We start from the raw sequence: 20,716 nt of genomic DNA, 5'->3' as shown, positions 1-20,716 counted from the left end.
AATCATAAGGATTTGATTTAGGTCATACCTGAATGGTCTAGTTGTTTTCCCTACTTTCTTCAATTTCAGTCTGAATTTGGCAATAAAGAGTTCATGATCTGAGCCACAGTCAGCTCCCAGTCTTGTTTTTGCTGACTGTATAGAGCTTCTCCATCTTTGGCTGCAAAGAATATAATCAATCTGATTTTGGTGTTGACCATCTGGTGATGTCCCTGTGTAGGGTCCTCTCTTGTGTTGTTGGAAGAGGGTGTTTGCTATGACCAGTGTGTTCTCTTGGCAAAGTTCTATTAGCCTTTGCCCTACTTCATTCTGTACTCCCAAGGCCAAATTTGCCTTTTACTCCAGGTATCTCTTGACTTCCTACTTTTGCATTCCAGTCCCCTATAATGAAAAGGACATCTTTTTTGGGTGTTAGTTCTAGAAGGTCTTGTAGGTCTTCATAGAACCGTTCAGCTTCAGCTTCTTCAGCACTTCTGGGCAGGGCATAGACTTGGATTACTGTGATATTGAATGGTTTGCCTTGGAAACAAACAGAGATCATTCTGTCGTTTTTGAGATTGCATCCAAGTACTGCATTTCAGACTCTTTTGTTGACTATGATGGCTACTCCATTTCTTCTAAGGGATTCTTGCCCATAATAGTAGATATAATGGTCATCTGAGTTGAATTTACCCATTCCAGTCCATTTTACTTCACTGATTCCTAAAATGTCGATGTTCACTCTTACCATGTCCTGTTTGACCACTTCCAATTTGCCTTGATTCATGGACCTAACATTCCAGGTTCCTATGCAATATTGCTCTTTACAGCATTGAACTTTACTTCCATCACTAGTCACATCCACAGCTGCGTGTTGTTTCTGCTTTGGCTCCGTCTCATTCTTTGTGGAGTTATTTCTCCACTGATCTCCAGTAGCATATTGAGCACCTGCTGACCTGGGGGGTTCATCTTTCAGTGTCCTATCTATTCTATCTATTCTCTATGTCTTTTTCTCCACTTCTGCCCTGTAAATAAATTCTTCAGTACCATTTTCTAGATTCTGTATATGTGCATTAGAATACAATATTTATCTTTCCCTTTCTGACTACTTCACTCTGTATAATAGGTTCTTGGTTCATTCACCTCATTAGAACTGACTCAAATGCATTCCTTTTTATGGCTAAGTAAGATTCTATTGTGTATTTGTACCAAAACTTCTCCATCCATTCATCTGTCGATGGACATCTAGGTTGCTTCCATGTTCTAACTATTGTAAATAGTGCTGCAATTAACAATGGGACACATGTTTCTTTTTCAGTTTTGGTTTCCTCGGGGTATATGCCTAGGAGTGGGATTGCTGGGTCATATGGTGGTTTTATTCCTAGCTTTTTAAGGAATCTCCATACCGTCTTCCATAGTGGCTGTATCAGTTTACATTCCCACCAACAGTGCAAGAGTGTTCCCTTTTCTCCACACCCTCTCCAGCATCTATTGTTTGTAGACTTTTTGATGATGGCCATTCTGACCGGTGTGAGGTGATATCTCATTGTAGTTTTGATTTGCATTTCTCTAATAATGAGCGATGTTGAGCATCTTTTCATGTATTTGTTAGTCATCTGTATGTCTTCTTTGGAGAAATGTCTATTTACGTCTTTCTCCCACTTTTTGATTGGGTGGGTTGTTCTTCTGGCATTGTGTTGTATGAGCTGCTTGTGTATTTTGGAAATTAATCCTTTTTCAGTTGTTTCATTTGCTATTATTTTCTCCCATTTTGAGGGTTGTCTTTTCACCTTGCTTATAGTTTCCTTTGCTGGGTAAAAGCCTTTACGTTTAATCAGGTCCCACTTGTTTACTTTTGTTTTTATTTCCATTACTCTAGGAGGTGGATCATAGAGGAGCTTGCTTTGATTTATGTCATTGACTGTTCTGCCTATGTTTTCCTCTAAGAGTTTTATAGTTTCTAGTCTTACACTTAGGTCTTTAATCCATTTTGAGTTTATCTTTGTATATGGTGTGAGGAAGTGTTCTAATTTCATTCTTTTACATGTAGCTGTCCAGTTTTCCCAGCACCGTTTATTGAAGAGGCTGTCTTTGCCCCATTGTATATTCTTGCCTCCTTTCTCAAAACTAAGGTACCCATAGGAGCATGGGTTTATTTATGGGCTTTCTATCTTGTTCCATTGGTCTATATTTCTGTTTTTATGCCAGTACTATACTGTCTTGATGACTGTAGTTTTGTAGTATAATCTGAGGTCAGGAATGTTGATTCCTCTAGCTCCATTCTTCTTTTTCAAGACTGCTTTGGCTATTTGGGGTCTTTTGTGTTTCCATATAAAATTTTTTGTTCTAGTTCTGTGAAAAATGTTGGTAAATTGATAGGGATCACATTGAATCTGTAGTTTGGATTTGGTAGTATAGTCATTTTCACAGCATTGATTTTTCCTACCCAGGAACATGGAATATCTCTCCATCTGTTTATGTCATCTTTGATTTCTTTCATTAGTGTCTTATAATTTTCTGTGTATAGTTCTTTTGTCTCCTTAGGTAAGTTTATTTGTAGATATTTAATTCTTTTTGTTGCAATGGTGAATGGGATTGATTCCTTAATTTCTCTTTATGATTTTTCATTGTTGGTATATAGAAATGCAAGTGATTTCTGTGTATTGATTTTATATCCTGCAACTTTGCTAAATTCACTAACTAGTTCTAGTAATTTTCTGATCCTATCTTTAGGGTTTTCTATGTGCAGTATCATGTCATCTGCAAACAGTGAGAGCTTTACTTCTTCTTTTCTGATCTGGATCCCTTTTATTTCTTTTTCTTCTCTGATTGCTGTAGCTAGGACTTCCAGAACTATGTTGAATAGCAGTGGTGAAAGTGGACACCCTGTGTTGTTCCTGATCTTAGGGGGAATGATTTCAGTTTTTCATCATTGAGAATAATGTTTGCTGTAGGCTTATCATATATATGGCCTTTAGTATGTTGAGGTAGGTTCCTTCTATGCCCATTATTTGAAGAGTTTTAATCATAAATGGGTGATGAATTTTGTCAAAGGTTTATTCTGCATCTTTTGAGATTATCATATGTTTTTTAATCTTTCGGTTTATTAATATGGTATATCACATTGATTGATTTGCATATATTGAAGAATCCTTGCATCCCTGGAATAAACTTAACTTGATCATGGTGTATCAGCTGTTTGATGTGTTGCTTAATTCTGTTTGCTAAAATTTTCTTGAGGATATCTGCATTTATATTCATCAGTGATATTTGCCTGTAGTTTCCTTTTTTTGTGTTGTCTTTGTCTGGTTTTGGTATCAGGGTGATGGTGGCCTCGTAGAATGAGTTTGGAAGTGTTCCTTCCTCTGCAATTTTTTGAAGGAGTTTTAGAAGGCTAGGCATTAGCTCTTCTTTAAATATTTGATAGAATTCTCCTCTGAAGCCATCTGGTCCTAGGCTTTTGTTTTCTGGGAAATTTTTGATTATAGCTTCAATTTCAGTGCTTGTAATTGGGTTGTTCATAACCTCTATTTCTTCCTGGTTCAGTCTTGGAAGATTGAACTTTTCTAAGAATCTGCCCATTTCTTCCAGATTATCCATTTTATTGCCATATAGTTGTTCACAATAGTCTCTTATAATCTTTTGTATTTCTGCATTGTCTGTTGTAATTTCTCCTTTTTCATTTCTAATTTTGTTGATTTGATTCTTTTCTCTTTTGTTCTTGATGAATCTGGCTAAAGGTTTGTCAATTTTGTTTCTCTTCTCAAAGAACCAGCTTTTAGTTTTATTAAACTTTACTATTGTTTCTTTCACTTCTTTTTCATTTACTTCTGCTCAGATCTTTATGATTTATTTCCTTCTACTGATTTTGTTGTTGTTGTTGTTTTTCCAGTTGTTTTAAGTGTAAAGTTAGGTTGTCTTTTCAATGTTTTTCTTATTTTTTGAGGTAGGATTGTATTGCTATAAACTTCCCTCTTAGAACTGCTTTTGCTACATCCCGTAGGTTTTGAGTTGTCATGTTTTCATTGTCATTTGTTTCTAGAATTTTTTTAACTTCCCTTTTGACTTCTTCAGTAACCTGTTGGTTATTTAGAAACATGTTTTAATCTCCATGGGTTTGTGTTTCTTACAGTTTTTTTCTTGTAATTGATATCTAATCTCATAGCACTGTGGTCAGAGAAGATGCTTGATACGATTTCAATTTTCTTAAATTTACTGAGGTTTGATTTGTGACTCAAGATGTGATCTATCCTGGAGAGTGTTCCATGTGCACTTGAGAAGAAAGTGTATTCTTCTGCGTTTGGATGGAATGTCCTGAAGATGTCAATGAGATCCATCTCCTCTAATGTATCATTTAAGACTTGTCTTTCCTTATTAATTTTCTGTTTTGATGATATGTCCATTGGTGTGAGTGGGGTGTTCAGAGTCTCCTACTATTATTGTGTTACTGTCAGTTTCTCCTTTTATGTCTGTTAGTGATTGTCTTATGTATTGAGGTGCTCCTATGTTGGGTGCATAGATATTTACAGTTATGTCTTCCTCTTGGATTGATCCCTTGATCATTATGTAGTGTCCTTCCTTATCTCTTGTAATCTTTATTTTAAGGTCTATTTTGTCTGATACGAGGATTGCTACTCCAGCTTTCTTTTGCTTCCCATTTGCATGGACTATATTTTTCCATCCTCTCACTTTCAGTCTATATGTGTCTTTAGGTCTGAAGTGGATTTCTTGTAGACAGCATGTATATGGGTCTTGTTTTTGTATCCATTCAGCCAGTATCTGTATTTTGGTTAGAGCATTTAGTCCATTTACATTTAAAGAAATTATTGATATATATGTTCCTACTGCCATTGTCTTAATTGTTTGGGGTTGATTTTGTAGATCTTTTTCCTTCTCTTGTATTTCTTGAGTATATAAGTCCCTTTAATATTTGTTTTAAAGCTGGTTTGGTGGTACTGAATTCTCTTAACTTTTGCTTGTTTGAAAAGCTTTTTATTTCTCCAACAATTTTTGAATGAGATCCTTGCCAGGTATAGTAATCTTGGTTGTAGATTTTTCTCTTTCAGTACTTTAAATATATCCTGCCTTTCCCTTCGGGCCTGCAGAGTTTCTGCTGAAAGTGTATAGGGTTTCTGTTAAGCGAATGGGGTTTCCCTTGTATGTTACTTGTTGCTTTTCTCTTGCTGCTTTTAATATTCTTTGTGTGTTTAGTCTTTGTTAGTTTGATTAGTATGTGTCTTGGCCTGTTTCTCCTTGTGTTTATCCTGTATGGGACTCTTTGTGCCTCTTGGACTTGATTATTTCCTTTTCCATGTTGGGGAAATTTTCAACTATATAATTTCTTCAAAAATTTTCTCATACCCTTTCTTTTTCTCTTCTTCTTCTGGGACCCCTATAATTTGAATGTTGGTGCATTTGGTATTGTCCCAGAAGTCTCTGAGACTATTCTCAGTTCTTTTCATTCTTTTTACTTTATTCTGCTCTTCAGAAGTTATTTCCACCATTTTATCTTCAGCTCACTGATTCATTATTCTGCTTCAGATACTCTGCTATTGATTCCTTCTAGAGTATTTTTAATTTCAGTAATTGCGTTGTCTCTGTATGTTTATTCTTTAATTCTTCTACATCTTTGTTAATTGATTCTTGCATTTTCTTCATTTTGTTTTCAAGGTTTTTGATCATCTTTATTATCATTATTATTCTGAATTCTTTTTCAAGTAGTTTGCCTATTTCATCTTCATGTATTTGGACTTCTGTGTTTCTAGTTTGTCCCTTCTTTTGTGTAGTATTTCTCTGCCTTTTCACTATTATTATTAATTTTTTTTTAAACTTACTGTATTTGAGGTCTCCTTTTCCCAGGCTTCAAGGTTGAATTCTTTCTTCCTCTTGGTTTGTGCCCTCCCAAGGGTGGTCCAGTGGTTTGTGTAAGCTTCATATAGGGTGAGATTTGTGCTGGGTTTTTTTGTTTGTTTTTTCTCTGATGGGCAAGGCTGAGTGAGTTGGTAATCTTGTCTGCTGGTGATTAAGTTTGTATTTTTGTTTTGTTTGTTGTTTAGATGAGGCGTCCTGCACGGGGTGCTATGGTTGGAGGATGCTGGGTCTTGTATTCAAGTGGTTTCCTTTGTGTGACTTCTCACTATTTGATACTTCCTAGGGTTAGTTCTCTGGTAGTCTAGGATCTTGGAGTCAGTGCTCCCACTCCAAAGGCTCAGGGCTTGATTTCTCCAAACTAGTTCTGAAATAATGGAACATGGAAGAATGCTGTCATCATTTGGGATTCAGTGGTTTACGGCAGGTCTGGGCGGTTGGAAACCACCAAGTGGGACTGGAGGAAGGCAGATTTGGTTGCAGCTCTTTCCAGATGCATTCCAGGTAAACAGGTGTGTGTTGGGGCTGAATAGTGAAGGGCCATGCTGGGACATCGCGATCCAATTCTTTCTTCCTGGCTTTATCCCAGAGTTTACAAATACCCCATGCAGCACACGCCACCTGACTCTGGAGGATTCTGGAGCAGGGGGTGTGCAACTGCACTTACATGATCCAGCTCTGGGCTGGCGGCTGTGTCTAACAGTTCTTTTAGGAGAGGATTTTAGGACTAGATTATCTTTTGTCTATTATTTATCTATTATTATTATAAAGCTATATGACTGTTATAACTATTATGAAAAATTTCCTTTGACTTCTTTTCCCTAAAATACTCAGTTAAACATTTAATGCTTATGCCCTATGTTAAGCATTATTGGGGGGGGTACCAGAAAAACTTTCAATTTGGTTTTGGGAAACAGATTTTATATATATGTATACACACACACACACACCAGGTAGAAGGCCTGGCAAGTTTGTGAAGTTCTGCCATTGGGAACAGGTGACCTGGACCTGTCTTGTCACTGTCAGGCTGAAATATATACATATATATTTATATATAATATATATACACAAATACACAGACACACACACTCAATTGGCTATAACTAAGGGCCAATAAGAGTGAAAGATCAGATTGTATAAGCCCGAATATTTGCTCATTGTTCCTAAAACCAAAATCTTACAGTTTGTCTCACTCTGCCCTCTACGTTTATTTTAGTATTTTCTAGTTATAAGAACTGGCAGTCTTTGGAGCTTCTTTCAAGGACTATTCCCCCAATCCTGGTGGCACCTCTGCACCTACAAGCTACCCCTTCTGGCTTCTCAAACCTTATCCCCACCTTCAGTATTCTGCCTAGGCTTGTCTTTTACCTGTTTAAAAATTCAGGATAGCAGATTTAGGCAATGTAGAAGAATACATTTTGAAGGACCTTTCCCCCAAATAATCTTTATTTTCAACACATTCCTGTAAGGAATACATATTTTTGGGTGGGAATAGGGAGACTTAACTGTGCCAATTAAATCATAATACCTATGAAATCACCTATTCCTCTAGGTTTATGCTAGTCCTCACAAGGACCAAATCAGAGAAAAAAAAGACTTCTACCTTTTGGAGGCACACCATTAATATCTACTTTGACAGTTCATTTTATGGTTGATACTTACAGCTTTTAGAATAAATCCCAGATGAATAGAAAATTCTACTTTTTTTTTTTTTTACAGCTCCCTCATTTGTGAGTTCAGATGTGATTTCTATCAACCATATCTGTGAAAATATACTTACCACCAAAAGTAATAATTCTAGCCAGTTCCAGATACTTTTGAAATAGGCAAATTTAAATTCTTTCAGTTTTTTGATTTCTTGTATTGTGAAGACAATAATAAAAATACAAAATATGATTTCACAGGAAGCAATAAAATAATCATAGAAGCTAACGTATCTGAGGAGCTTCACAGAGTAAAACTGCCATGAAGTAAGTATTCCTCCAGTTGCAGGGAATTCTGCCACCAATCTGTAAAATGAGGTTTGTGAAAGTAACTGCATTTCAAGAATTTATATTTCAGTACCTAACTCGATTGAAATTTCCAGTCAGTGATGTTGTATACTTTAATAGTTATTTTGTACAAAATATGTTTTCTCAGGGTAACAGGTTCAAAAAATTCTTGTGGATTTACTTCTTTTTTAATGCTCCACTTTTTTTTTTGGTGTTCTGAAAATTTACAGTGGTCAAAGACCAGTGTAAATGAGAAAGAAAGAAAGATGTGACGTTACATTCATTTACTCTATGTTTTGATTGCTCATTCATAACTGGGCTGCTAATTTATCCCCACAGAATGAGGGGTGATGTTCAAGAACATGCTGTACTGTTAGTTACTGTTATTATTCAGGGCTCCCCAAATATTTAAGAGGAGGGAAATACACTCTCCCCCTTTAGCTTATCAGAGATACTTCTTGCTTCTAAATCTCAAGATAACATACTATACTAAAGCCAATGTTTTCTGTTTAACTTTAGGCACTGGATTTTGGATGCAAAGATCTATATGCAAGTAGAAGTATAAAAATTACTTCAGTACCAAATATAAAAAGATTTTTAGGTAATTCCCTGTATTCCTAGTTTTTTCCATAACTGCAGGTAATTAAGAATTGGCAGTAATTCAAGGAACCCGGGATCTCTATCACAAATTCATAATGTAATTATTCCTACCTGAAGGTGTTAGCAAATCTTATTGGTACAGGAATAAGGTGCTGCCCCCCTCAACCCCAAAAATACCTCACCAAAATCAAGAACAAAACATCCAGTTAACAAATAGAAAACAGGAATTTTTTTCACCTTGCATATAGTCAGTGTACAAATTTGAGCAAGTGAGTGAAGTGAAAGAAACTTAGTATTTTGACCTGAAGTGTAGACTAGTAAACAAAAAGCAAAAAATGATGAGCAAAAAAAAAAAAAAAAAAATGATGAGCATTTAGTTTGCCAGATATGTGTACAAAAGGAAAATAAGTGGATAAGGTCATAGTGTAAGCAATATGCTCCCATACAACTATTGATTATACTACCAGTTAAAAGTTTCAAAATCTGCTGAAATTTCTAAAAAAATTTTAAAAGATAAATAAAAAGCATGAAACCTAGAGACAGAAAATATGGACTTAATGTAGTATTACAAGGAGTTCTTCGTATGACTGTAAGCCAATTACCCCATTGTTTCTATTCTTATTTAGGACATTGGAGTGATTTGTATTCTTTACTTTATCCCTACCAGGACTATCGGGAAAGGTGAATACTGTTGGTAAGAAGGTGATTCCCTGAAAGAAAATACTATAACATGCTGCTGACAGTAATTCATTTGCTTTCATTTTATACATTTTAAAGGCTGTGACCATCTTTCACCATCACTGTTGCACAAGGGCCAAGTTCCCCAGTCAGAGTAAAGGCTGATTCCATATTCCATTCAGAAGAGAAATGTAAAACTCAAGAGAAAAAAGTGGCTTACTGACTTCATTATCTTATTCCTTATTATCATTATCCTATTCCTCCTTTCTAACAGAACCTTAATTGTATCAGGCATTCACCCATTCCCAGATGGCTTAGAAGCCAATTCAGTCCCCAGGCAGATTCAATCACAGTAATGGTATTTGCTTTGCCAGTCCTCAGGCCTAAGCCAAATAGTATGGTCCGGGTTAGACGGATTATCTAAGATAATCAGACCTACAGAAATAATTTTTTTCTCTTCGGCTGTTTCCTCCTCCTCCTCGTGAGAGGGGATGTCTCTCATTCTTTTCTTGGGTCCAACGGGTTAGCCCTGGCATGTTATTCTCATGCAATAGCAGGAGTGCAAGAGAGCAAGTTTTAACGTACAAACCCCTTTCAAATTTCTGCTTGTATCATGCGTGTGTGCATGCTAAATCACTTCAGTTGTATCAAACTCTTTGTGACCGTATGGACTGTAGCCTGCCAGGTTCCTCTGTCCATGGGGTTCTCCAGGCAAGGATACTGGACTGGGTTGCTATGCCTTCCTCCAGCAGATCTTCCCGACCCAGGGATCAAGCCCATGTCTCTTATATCTCCTGCATTGGCAGGCGGGTTCTTTACCACTAGTGCCACCTGGGAAGCCCTTGCTTTTGTCATATATGCTGACATTCCATTGACCAAAGAAAGTCACATGGTTGAGTCTAGTATCTAGTTCTGGGGTATTTCACCCTGCCCTGGGTGACAGGGTACTACAAGTTTACATGGCAAAGATGTGAAGAATTGGGGCCATTTGCAAATCACTGTCGGCTATAATCATGTCTAGGATGTTGGCTGCTGTTATATATTGTTTGAATCTTAAATTGTTCATTCTTGAGACAAAAATTAATAACTTAATAAAGAAGCTCATTGTGAAAGGAAATCAACAGATTTGAATGATCTGATTTAAAGGAAGAAATCGTTAGGGCTAAATCTTAGATTTGTTCAGCTGCAGAATGACAAGAAATAAGGCTATATATTCTTAAGTAATATAAAACTAACCTACTGTATGTAATTCTTCATGTTCTGCAATATATCCTGAAAGAGTAAAACAATGAATATGATATTGCTTTTTCTTCATCATTATTGGAGGAACTACATTATATTTATATTGGAACTTATGATTTTAATCTCAGTACAAACATGCACAAACTGGAAACTCTAATGAGGGCTCTGGATGCCTTTTAAATTCAATATACTAAGAGGTCTTGAATCACTCACCTGATAATGCAGAATAGATTTACATTAGCATTGTATACTGAAAAATCAATAAAAATAACTCTAGTCCCTCTTGTGATCCAGCTGTTCATTCGGAGGTTAATGAACTTGTTTAGGGTTTCAGATTTTGATTTTGATAAAGTGAAAATATACCCCCCATTTTGGTAAACACCAACAAATCCCCAGTGCCAAGGGGAGTTCGTACGAGGAGAAGAGTACTTCCATCTGTTAGACATAAAAAGAATAATGGAGAGATGAGAAAGCTTGTCCGAGAATAAGATTTTAAGTTAACTTTTGGTTCAAAAGTAGTTTAAAAAAAGTAGTACTAAGTTCATAAGCATTACAGTAATTTTGAAGCAAGGTGGTGAGTTAAGGATTAAGCTAAAAGAATTAAGGTTGCATATGTTTTCATTTTTTAGTGCTTATTGTGGACAATACAAGTGCTGTGAGAAAAAAACATTTTAATCCGTTGCCTCAGGGAACTTGAAATCTATAATACGATGATGAATTTTTTTTGTTAACATGTCCTTGTCTTCAGTCTTTGAGGAGGACAAGAATATCCAGGGTTTTAATTCAGAAATGTCTGTCTCAGTGTGGGGAAAAAGATGCTTTACAGTTTGTCTTCTAACAATCATATACCATTTACAAATGTCCAATAAATAAAAACTTTATTACAATGTCTGTGTTGCTATATAGGTATCTTATTTTAATGAAAGTACACAAAGTACAATCTATATAAGTAAATTTTGTTTCCATTCTTTCTACTTTTAACTTAGTTGTGTGTGTGTGCTATGTGTGTTCAGTTGTGTCCAACTCTGTGACCCTTTGGACTATAGCCCGTCAGGCTCCTCTGTCCATGAGATTCTCTAGGCAAGAATACTGGATTGGGTTGCCATTTCCTCCTCCAGGGTTATCTTCCTGTCTCAGGGATTGAACCTGTGTCTCCTGTGTTTCCTACATTGCAGGCAGATTCTTTACCCCCTGAGCAGTTCAGGAAGCCCAGCGAACTTAGTGATGGGATATCAAAAAATTAAGCTTTGATTCTTCATTTCAGTTCCTATTTAGTCTCCCCAAAAAGATTTGAACAATTATCCAAAGATCCTCTGCTTAAACTTGTTTTCCTATTAGTAATACCATGTTTGCTTTCACCAGAGAAGATAAAAATGATTACACTAAGAAAAAATACTATTTAATGAAAATTCCATAGTTGTATGTTTGCACGTTTTCCACATGATTGTTAAAATGAAACAAGAATGTTTGTTATGCTAACCCTCTCCTACTTCCAATTTTTAATACTGGTTTTAATTAATGAATGTTACATTTTAGAAAGAAATTGATTCGTATTTTGGTTGTTAGGAAATGACACATATTAAAAGTCTAAATCCATGTTAATTTTGGAATGTAAATTATTTGTAGTTGTTATAATTTGGAATGTTAGAATACCTAACAGATTAGTCTTGAGACCAAATTAAAATGTGTAATTAAATAATTGACTTATCTCATTTTTTATTGAAAGGGAAATAGTGTGTAGTACTATTATAGCAGTATAATATTTAAGAGAATGTGTCACCATACTTAAGAACTTACATACAAAACAAGAGAATTATACAAGCACATTGTGGCCCTCAAGAACACCCAAAACTCATACAAAGAGAAAATAAGTTAACAAATCCACAAAGCAATGATCAGTCCTAGGGATACTGGGGAAGCTACTCAAGAAGGGAAATGTAGTTACTGTATTTATATTTATATAAATATAAAATAAATATTGACTAATGATTAACAAAAATTATGGTATAACCATAGGCTAAGAGGAATAGGAAGTTGGTTGGAGGAGGGAGTGGTATAAGAAGGATATATGACACACATTTTCTGTGACACAGACGATAGATATACAAAACTCTATGCATACTACATATAGTATGCATATAGTTTTATATATGTATAAAATAGTATACATATAGTATGTATATACAAAACTATATGCATACTACATACTACAGTAGCATATGCATACTATTTAGAAATATGAAGTATATATAAGAAGAAACAACTAAAAGCAGTTGCTTGTGGAATGGAAATTATAAGCAGGAAAGTGTGGACCTTTGTAAATGTTTACATCACTTTGATAAATATCAAATTCTAAAAAAGATACTTTGCCTTTATGATTTCATATGACCTTAAATGCAATGATACCAGCACCTTCCATGTTAAGGGTAGGTAGTGTCAGTGGCATTGGCAGTGGCATTTTCAATATAAAGTGTAGACGTGAGTCTACTAGTACTAACCACAGCCACTTTGGAGAACAATGGCCAAAATATCTTTGGCAGGGATCATCCGATGCAGTGTCTGTAAACCTAACTGCCCCTTTTCAAGATGCTGTGCTGTGCTGAGTCGCTCAGTTCTGTCCGATTCTTTGCAATGTCATGGACTGTAGCCTGTCAGGCTCCTCTATCCATGGGAAAAGTACTGGAGTGGGTTGCCATGCCCTCCTCCAGGGGATCTTCCCAACCCAGGGATTGAACCGGGTATCCTGCATTGCAGGTGGATTCTTTACCAGCTGAGCCATTAGGGGAGCCCAAGAAAACTGGAGTGCGTAGCCTATCCCTTCTCCAGTAGATCTGCCTGACCCAGGAATTGAACCAGGGTCTGCTGCACTGCAGGGGGATTCTTTACCAGCTGAGCTACCAGGGAAGCCCTACTGGCAACAATACAAGATATCACTGAAGTAAGCCAGAGAGTGAGAAAGCAGCAGAGTACTTCAGAGACACTCCCTAGGAATCCCAAAAAGCATTTGGGATGTGTATGAGAGCATCTTGCCAGAGCCAGAGAAGCTGATTGAGTATTATAAAAGCAAAAATGGGCACTTTGCCTTGTGTTCAATATGAGTTCCAGAAAAACATCTATTTCTGCTTTATTGACTATGCCAAAGCCTTTGACTGTGTGGATCACAATAAACTGTGGACAATTCTGAAAGAGATGGGAATAACAGACTACCTGACCTGCCTCTTGAGAAACCTGTATGCAGGTCAGGAAGCAACAGTTAGAACTGGACATGGAACAACAGACTGGTTCCAAACAGGAAAAGGAGTACGTCAAAGCTGTATATTGTCACCCTGCTTATTTAACTTATATGCAGAGTACATCATGAGAAACGCTGGGCTAGAGGAAGCACAAGCTGGAATCAAGACTGTCAGGAGAAATATCAATAATCTCAGATATGCAGATGACATCACCCTTATGGCAGAAAGTGAAGAAGAACTAAAGAGCCTCTTGATGAAAGTGAAAGAGGAGAGTGAAAAAGTTGGCTTAAAGCTCAACATTCAGAAAATGAAGATCATGGCATCCGGTCCCATCACTTCATGGGAAATAGATGGGGAAACAGTGAAAACAGTGTCACTTTATTTTTCTGGGCTCCAAAATCACTGCAGATGGTGATTGCAGCCATGAAATTAAAAGAGGCTTACTCCTTAGAAGGAAAGTTATGACCAACCTAGATAGCATATTAAAAAGCAGAGACGTTACTTTGCCAACAAAAGGTCCATCTAGTCAAGGCTATGGTTTTTCCAGTGGTCATGTATGGATGTGAGAGTTGGACTGTGAAGAAAGCTGAGCGCCAAAGAATTGATGCTTTTGAACTGTGGTGTTGGAGAAGACTCTTGAGAGTCCCTTGGACTGCAAGGAGATCCAACCAGTCCATCCTAAAGGAGATCAGTCCTGAGTGTTCATTGGAAGGACTGATGTTGAAGCTGAAACTCCAGTACTTTGGCCACCTGATGTGAAGAGCTGACTCACTGGAAAAGACCCTGATGCTGGGAAAGATTCAGGGCAGGAGGAGAAGGGGACGACAGAGGATGAGATGGTTGGATGGCATCACCGACTCGATGGACATGGTTTGGGTGGACTCCGGAGTTGGTGATGAACAGGGAGGCCTGGAATGCTGCGGTTCATGGGGTTGCAAAGAGTCGGACACGACTGAGTGACTGAACTGAAGTGAACACTTCATCTACCACAGCTACGGGGGAAAAACCCACTTTGTATCCTATGGTAAACAAAAAATTAACAGGTTTACTCTTCCTTTTCTCAACACTGCATCTCTGAGTCTTCCTTTGATACTATTATTGAAAGAGTTTCCTTACCTGCCATCTCTCTTGGTATCATTTAGAAAATAAATATATTTTCACAGTTGTTTGAAGATACAATGCTAAGTGCTACGAAAGTTATGTGTAATTTTACACTACTTACTCAGTATGCTGTTTAAGGCCAAAATCAGCCGTATCTTCATTTTTAGAAGTGTATTTGTCATAACATTCATCCATCAAAGACCGAAAGAATGAATGGACCTTGCATGTGCCATTGCGGACTTTTAGTTGACGGACTCTGGGGAGTCCTAAAAGTATGTTCTCATAGTAGATGCGACTGCTGTTCTTTAAATCATACAGATTCTCATTATTGTACCATGAGTCCCAGTACAGACCATCCAAAAGGGGTCCTTCCATAAACTTCATATAGAAAAATACATGTTATGGGAAAAATATTTTCATATCAACTGTGAACAGAATCTACATTCATAATGTTATCCATAAGAATATAAAAATCAGTGATTTTGAGGGCAAGTATGAAAATTATTAGCCAAGCCACCATTAATAATGGTAATGGTAGATGATGTTGATTATAATGAAGATGGTTAACATTTACTGAGTACTTTCTATGTACTGTTCTAAGCACTTAACAAGTATTAACTCATTTCTATAACCTTTCTTCTCTGAGGGGTATACTGAAAACCCTTTGCCACAACATGGGCAAAGAATTTATTGGCAATTCAAGGAATTATTAACAATAATTTTCACCATATACAATTTTAAAGTTGTAAGAACTATATCACACTGAGAACACAGGTTCTCAATAAACACTGGTTGATTATAATAGTTTGAAGAAGTGACATTTATTTTTATTCATTCCGTCAATAAATATCAAAGTCCCTATGATGTGTGCCAAAGGCTTTTTTATGCAATACCTAAAACTATTTCATCCAATCACACCTTACCTTCCAAAAGTCAGTTATGCTGCGAATAGACTTAAAGTTGGTTCTTTCTTCACCAGCTACAGATGTGTCCAAAAATAGAGATGACATAACTTTGTTTAAGTAATACATATGTGGGTTTACCATCCCAAAAGTCACTAAGGAAAAGAATTTTTTATTTTAAAATTTATGTTAAAAGAACTCAAGTTTTTATCAGGATAAAAATGTACTTGTAATTTGTTCCTAATTTTGTTTTGAAAATTCAATTTTATTTTGCTAACTATAAAAGCAATAATAAAAAAACTAAAATATAAAAATACAAAACAGGAAGAACTTTCCTTTAACCCACTACTTAAGAGTTAGGTTTGGCATATATTCTTCAGATTTTTCTAAATGCATACACAGTATAGAGAAGACAACTTTAGTTTTACAAAACTGAGACTACATTTTATATACTATCATGCAAATTGGCTTTTTTTCCAACACTGGGAGTATGCAACACAATATAGTGAGTAGTTAAGGATATGAACTTTAAAATCAAACAGAATGGTTTGAGTCCCACCATAGGGATATTTCTAACATTTTGAGAAGTGAGATAGTTCATGTGGAACACTTAAAACTATGTTTTGGCACACGATAAGATTGAAAAGAACATTAACTAGTATTCTTTCTCACTCTTTCTAGGGTAGGTGGGTAGGTTTTAGATCAGTGAAAGTGTTAGTCACTCAGTTGTGTCCAACTCTTTGCCATCCCATGGACTATTAGATCAGGATATAGACTAAATATGTCTTTCTTTTTTGCTAGAAGACCTTTATTTTTAGTAATAATACATCTTCCAACATTATTCCATGGCAAACATGAACCCGTGCCATTCTTTAATGTTGCACATTATGTCATTATATACACCAAAATATTTAAAAAATCCTCTGTTGGAGATTTGTTTCCCATTCTTCCTAATTATAAAAAGGTGTTTTCTTTTTAAATCCCTGAATAATGTGATTGAGTGATTTTAAATATTTTCCACTCCCCAAATGTTCTGTAATAAGCATTTAAAAACTAATCTAAGATAACTTATGAGATGGTTAAAGCTGTTTTTTAATCAATATCTGACTCAAGCTCACTCCCACATACCAATTAATTAGTTAACTGATAAATACCGGCTTGGCCAAAAAGTTTGTATGGGTTTTTCCATATCATCTTACAGAAAAACCTGAATGAACTTTTTTGCCAGCCCAATAACTGCCATACCAACATAAGTCCAGCTTACATCTACTGTATACTGGGTCCTATAAAGACAAAATGCTCTTTAATACTGATCATGCTATTAACTCACAGATAGGAGGAATGTAGGTTGAGATGTTTTCCTGGTCCTCCCTAAAGATTTGCACTGATTTCTATCTCCTGTAACTCAGAACTAGCATATTTTACTCTTAACTGTGTAACATGCTAGGGAAAAGATCAAAGTAGACATCAAGACTAACTTCTTAGGCCTTATTTGTTGTCTGACCCATTTGTAGTCTGACTAGGGTGAAGCTGATGTATCTGTATGGCTCTAAAAGAAATCAAGAATTGGCAACTCAAGGGAATAATTATATTCAAGATAGAACTGCCAATAGGAGTAATTGACTCAACCAAAGTTGAGTACGAAAGCTTTTTATTACATCTGTGACTTAAACTTGTGCCCCTTAAGAAATATGGACATAGTGTTGATCTAAATGAATTTAAAGTGTTTAAAATGTGTCAGAAATCCCTTGCATTCCTATACACTAATAATGAGAAAATAGAGAAATTAAGGAAACAATTCCATTCACCATTGCAACGAAAAGAATAAAATACTTAGGAATATATCTACCTAAAGAAACTAAAGGCCTATATATAGAAAACTATAAAACACTGGTGAAAGAAATCAAAGAGGACACTAATAGATGGAGAAATATACCATGTTCATGGATCGAAAGAATCAGTATAGTGAAAATGAGTATACTACCCAAAGCAATTTATAGATTCAATGCAATCCCTATCAAGCTACCAACAGTATTCTTCACAGAGCTAGAACAAATAATTTCACAATTTGTATGGAAATACAAAAAACCTCGAATAGGCAAAGCTATCTTGAGAAAGAAGAATGGAACTGGAGGAATCAACCTGCCTGACTTCAGGCTCTACTACAAAGCCACAGTCATCAAGACAGTATGGTACTGGCACAAAGACAGAAATATAGATCAATGGAACAAAATAGAAAGCCCAGAGATAAATCCATGCACATATGGACACCTTATCTTTGACAAAGGAGGCAAGAATATACAATGGACAAAAGACAATCTCTTTAACAAGTGGTGCTGGGAAAACTGGTCAACCACTTGTAAAAGAATGAAACTAGAGCACTTTCTAACACCATACACAAAAATAAACTCAAAATGGATTAAAGATCTAAACATAAGAACAGAAACTATAAAACTCCTAGAGGAGAACATAGGCAAAACACTCTCTGACATACATCACAGCAGGATCCTCTATGACCCACCTCCCAGAATATTGGAAATAAAAGCAAAAATAAACAAATGGGGCCTAATTAAACTTAAAAGCTTCTGCACAACAAAGGAAACTATAAGCAAGGTGAAAAGACAGCCTTCAGAATGGGAGAAAATAATAGCAAATGAAGCAACAGACAAACAACTAATCTCAAAAATATACAAACAACTCCTACAGCTCAATTCCAGAAAAATAAATGACCCAATCAAAAAATGGGCCAAAGAACTAAATAGACATTTCTCCAAAGAAGACATACAGATGGTTAACAAACACATGAAAAGATGCTCAACATCACTCATTATCAGAGAAATGCAAATCAGAACCACTATTAGGTACCATTTCACGCCAGTCAGAATGGCTGTGATCCAAAAGTCTACAAGCAATAAATGCTGGAGAGGGTGTGGAGAAAAGGGAACCCTCTTACACTGTTGGTGGGAATGTAAACTAGCACAGCCACTATGGAGAACAGTGTGGAGATTCCTTAAAAAACTGGAAATAGAACTGCCTTATGATCCAGCAATCCCACTGCTGGGCATACACACTGAGGAAACCAGAAGGGAAAGAGACACATGTACCCCAATGTTCATCGCAGCACTGTTTATAATAGTCAGGACACGGAGGCAACCTAGATGTCCATCAGCAGATGAATGGATAAGAAAGCTGTGGTACATATACACAATGGAGTATTACTCAGCCATTAAAAAGAATACATTTGAATCAGTTCTAATGAGGTGGATGAAACTGGAGCCTATTATACAGAGTGAAGTAAGCCAGAAAGAAAAACACCAATACAGTATACTAACCCATATATATGGAATTTAGAAAGATGGTAACAATAACCCTATATACGAGACAGCAAAAGAGACACTGATGTATAGAACAGTCTTTTGCACTTTGTGACAGAGGGAGAGGGTGGGATGATTTGGGAGAATGGCACTGAAATACGTATAATATCATATATGAAACGAGTCGCCAGTCCAGGTTCGATGCAGGATACAGGATGCTTGGGGCTGGTGCACTGGGACGACCCAGAGGGATGATATGAGGAGGGAGGAGGGTTCAGGATGGGGAACACATATATACCTGTGGCAGATTCATTTTGATATATGGCAAAACCAATACAATATTGTAAAGTTAAAATTAAATTAAAAAAAATATAAATGGGGAAAAAAAATAAAATGTGTCACTATGTTTTGAGAGGTTTCAGTAGTCTGAAAGTTTTTTTTTTTTTTAAATAAAACCCATGTTTTATTTTTCATCTGCAGATAACTTTAGTTCAGTGTCTTCATCTACATCTGTGTACTTACATATACATAAGTTTATTAAAAAAATAGAGTACAGTAACAACTCCTGAAGTGTGGTTCTAATTTCTACGTCCTCTCTGTAACGCAGTTTATGTTTCGGAGTTCCTGTGAGACATAAAACAAAAATTTTCCTTAACTTATAATGTATGTAAATCATAGGGATGGAAAAGCACAGGCAATTTTAGCTGTTTACACTGTGAAGGAAAGCTCCAATAGCTTCTGGTTATGTTTTTACTCTCACTTTATGAAGAAGGAATAATTAGTAAATTTTCCCATGGTGATAGTGGGCAATCATTTTATGACTGTTCATAATGAATTTTATAACCCCGATGTTTCCTCACCAGTCTTATTTTAAACTGAAAAAGCAAAATACAAACCAAACAAAATCCCCTCATCTGTCCCTAATCGTTTTTCGCCATCCGTCAACACTGCTTTGGGATGGCTGGCTCCTGTTAGAGGAGGAAAAAGGACTCTGCCTGGGATTCTGCTAAGGTCACTACTCCTTCGATCAACAAAGGCCTTCTAAGGCTGGCTCAGCGAAGGCCAATGTACAGCAAGTGGCTGCACCCAGATCCAGCTTCGTGCAAGGGCAAGGGGTGAGATGTCTCCTAGAGGCTTCACTTTTCCTGTCACACACAATGAGCCTCTCCGATTCTCAAGAAGAAGCTATGAAGGGTAACCGATCTGGAGATTATATCTCTCATCAGAAATCATGCGGGGTTACAAACTTTCTTGCAGGGTATTTCGAATTGCCAGTTCCGCCCTGCCCCACCCTAGGGGCGCCCCTCACCGCCCAGATGCCACCGGGAAGCCTCAGCCATTGCCGACTTGGACCACGACGCCCGTTTCTCCTTCCTAGGCCTTCAGAGCCTGCGCGATACTCTTGTGCACGTGCGCCCTTAGCTTGTGTGCCTGAGAGTCCTCTGACAACGCGCGCATGCGGGGCTTGAAGATGCGAATGCACGTGCGCACTGAGGGCTGCGTGGAAGGGCTTGGCGTGAGGTATGATGCCGGCCTACGCATGGTGGCGTTTGTCTCCTGTCTGTTGTCGATTTCTAAGGCAAACCTGGCGTTAGGCCTGGGCATAATCATAAAAGTCGTAGTAACTAATTATAATGGGCTACTTTTTCTTGACTATTTAATATCTGCTGGCTTGTTTAGTCTTCATACTGCCCCTTCCTGAAAGGTAGGTGTTTTGTCCTCGTATAGAGTTGAAGAGACTGAGGAGAATAAATTACTACCAAAGTCGCATTGGGGCAAGGTTTGCTCAACGCCAACGCCCGAATTGT

The 20,716-nt window shown here is 36.9% G+C and overlaps 1 protein-coding gene across 3 annotated transcripts in view; it reads right to left on the bottom strand.

Annotated features, from left to right (window-relative positions):
- Positions 1-20,248, bottom strand: part of PKD2L2 (polycystin 2 like 2, transient receptor potential cation channel) — a 41,863-nt gene extending 21,615 nt beyond the window's left edge. For 2 of the 3 annotated variants that reach the window (XM_070374390.1, XM_070374392.1), the window contains exons 1-6: positions 20,218-20,248; positions 19,431-19,532; positions 15,616-15,749; positions 14,814-15,070; positions 10,572-10,793; positions 7,628-7,856 (exon numbers count right to left, since the gene is read on the bottom strand). In XM_070374390.1, the coding sequence (XP_070230491.1) occupies positions 7,628-7,856; positions 10,572-10,793; positions 14,814-15,070; positions 15,616-15,749; positions 19,431-19,532; positions 20,218-20,248 (975 nt within the window). Of the gene's footprint in view, positions 1-7,348; positions 7,353-7,623; positions 7,857-10,571; positions 10,794-14,813; positions 15,071-15,615; positions 15,750-19,430; positions 19,533-20,217 lie in introns of all 3 variants that reach the window. The other variant, XM_070374391.1, reaches the window with a different exon arrangement.
- Between the last annotated feature and the right edge of the window lie 468 nt (positions 20,249-20,716).

This window comes from Bos mutus, chromosome 7, assembly GCF_027580195.1.
Source record: "Bos mutus isolate GX-2022 chromosome 7, NWIPB_WYAK_1.1, whole genome shotgun sequence".
NCBI classification, from domain to species: domain Eukaryota; kingdom Metazoa; phylum Chordata; class Mammalia; order Artiodactyla; family Bovidae; genus Bos; species Bos mutus.
This window is presented reverse-complemented; position numbering and strand designations above follow the sequence as displayed.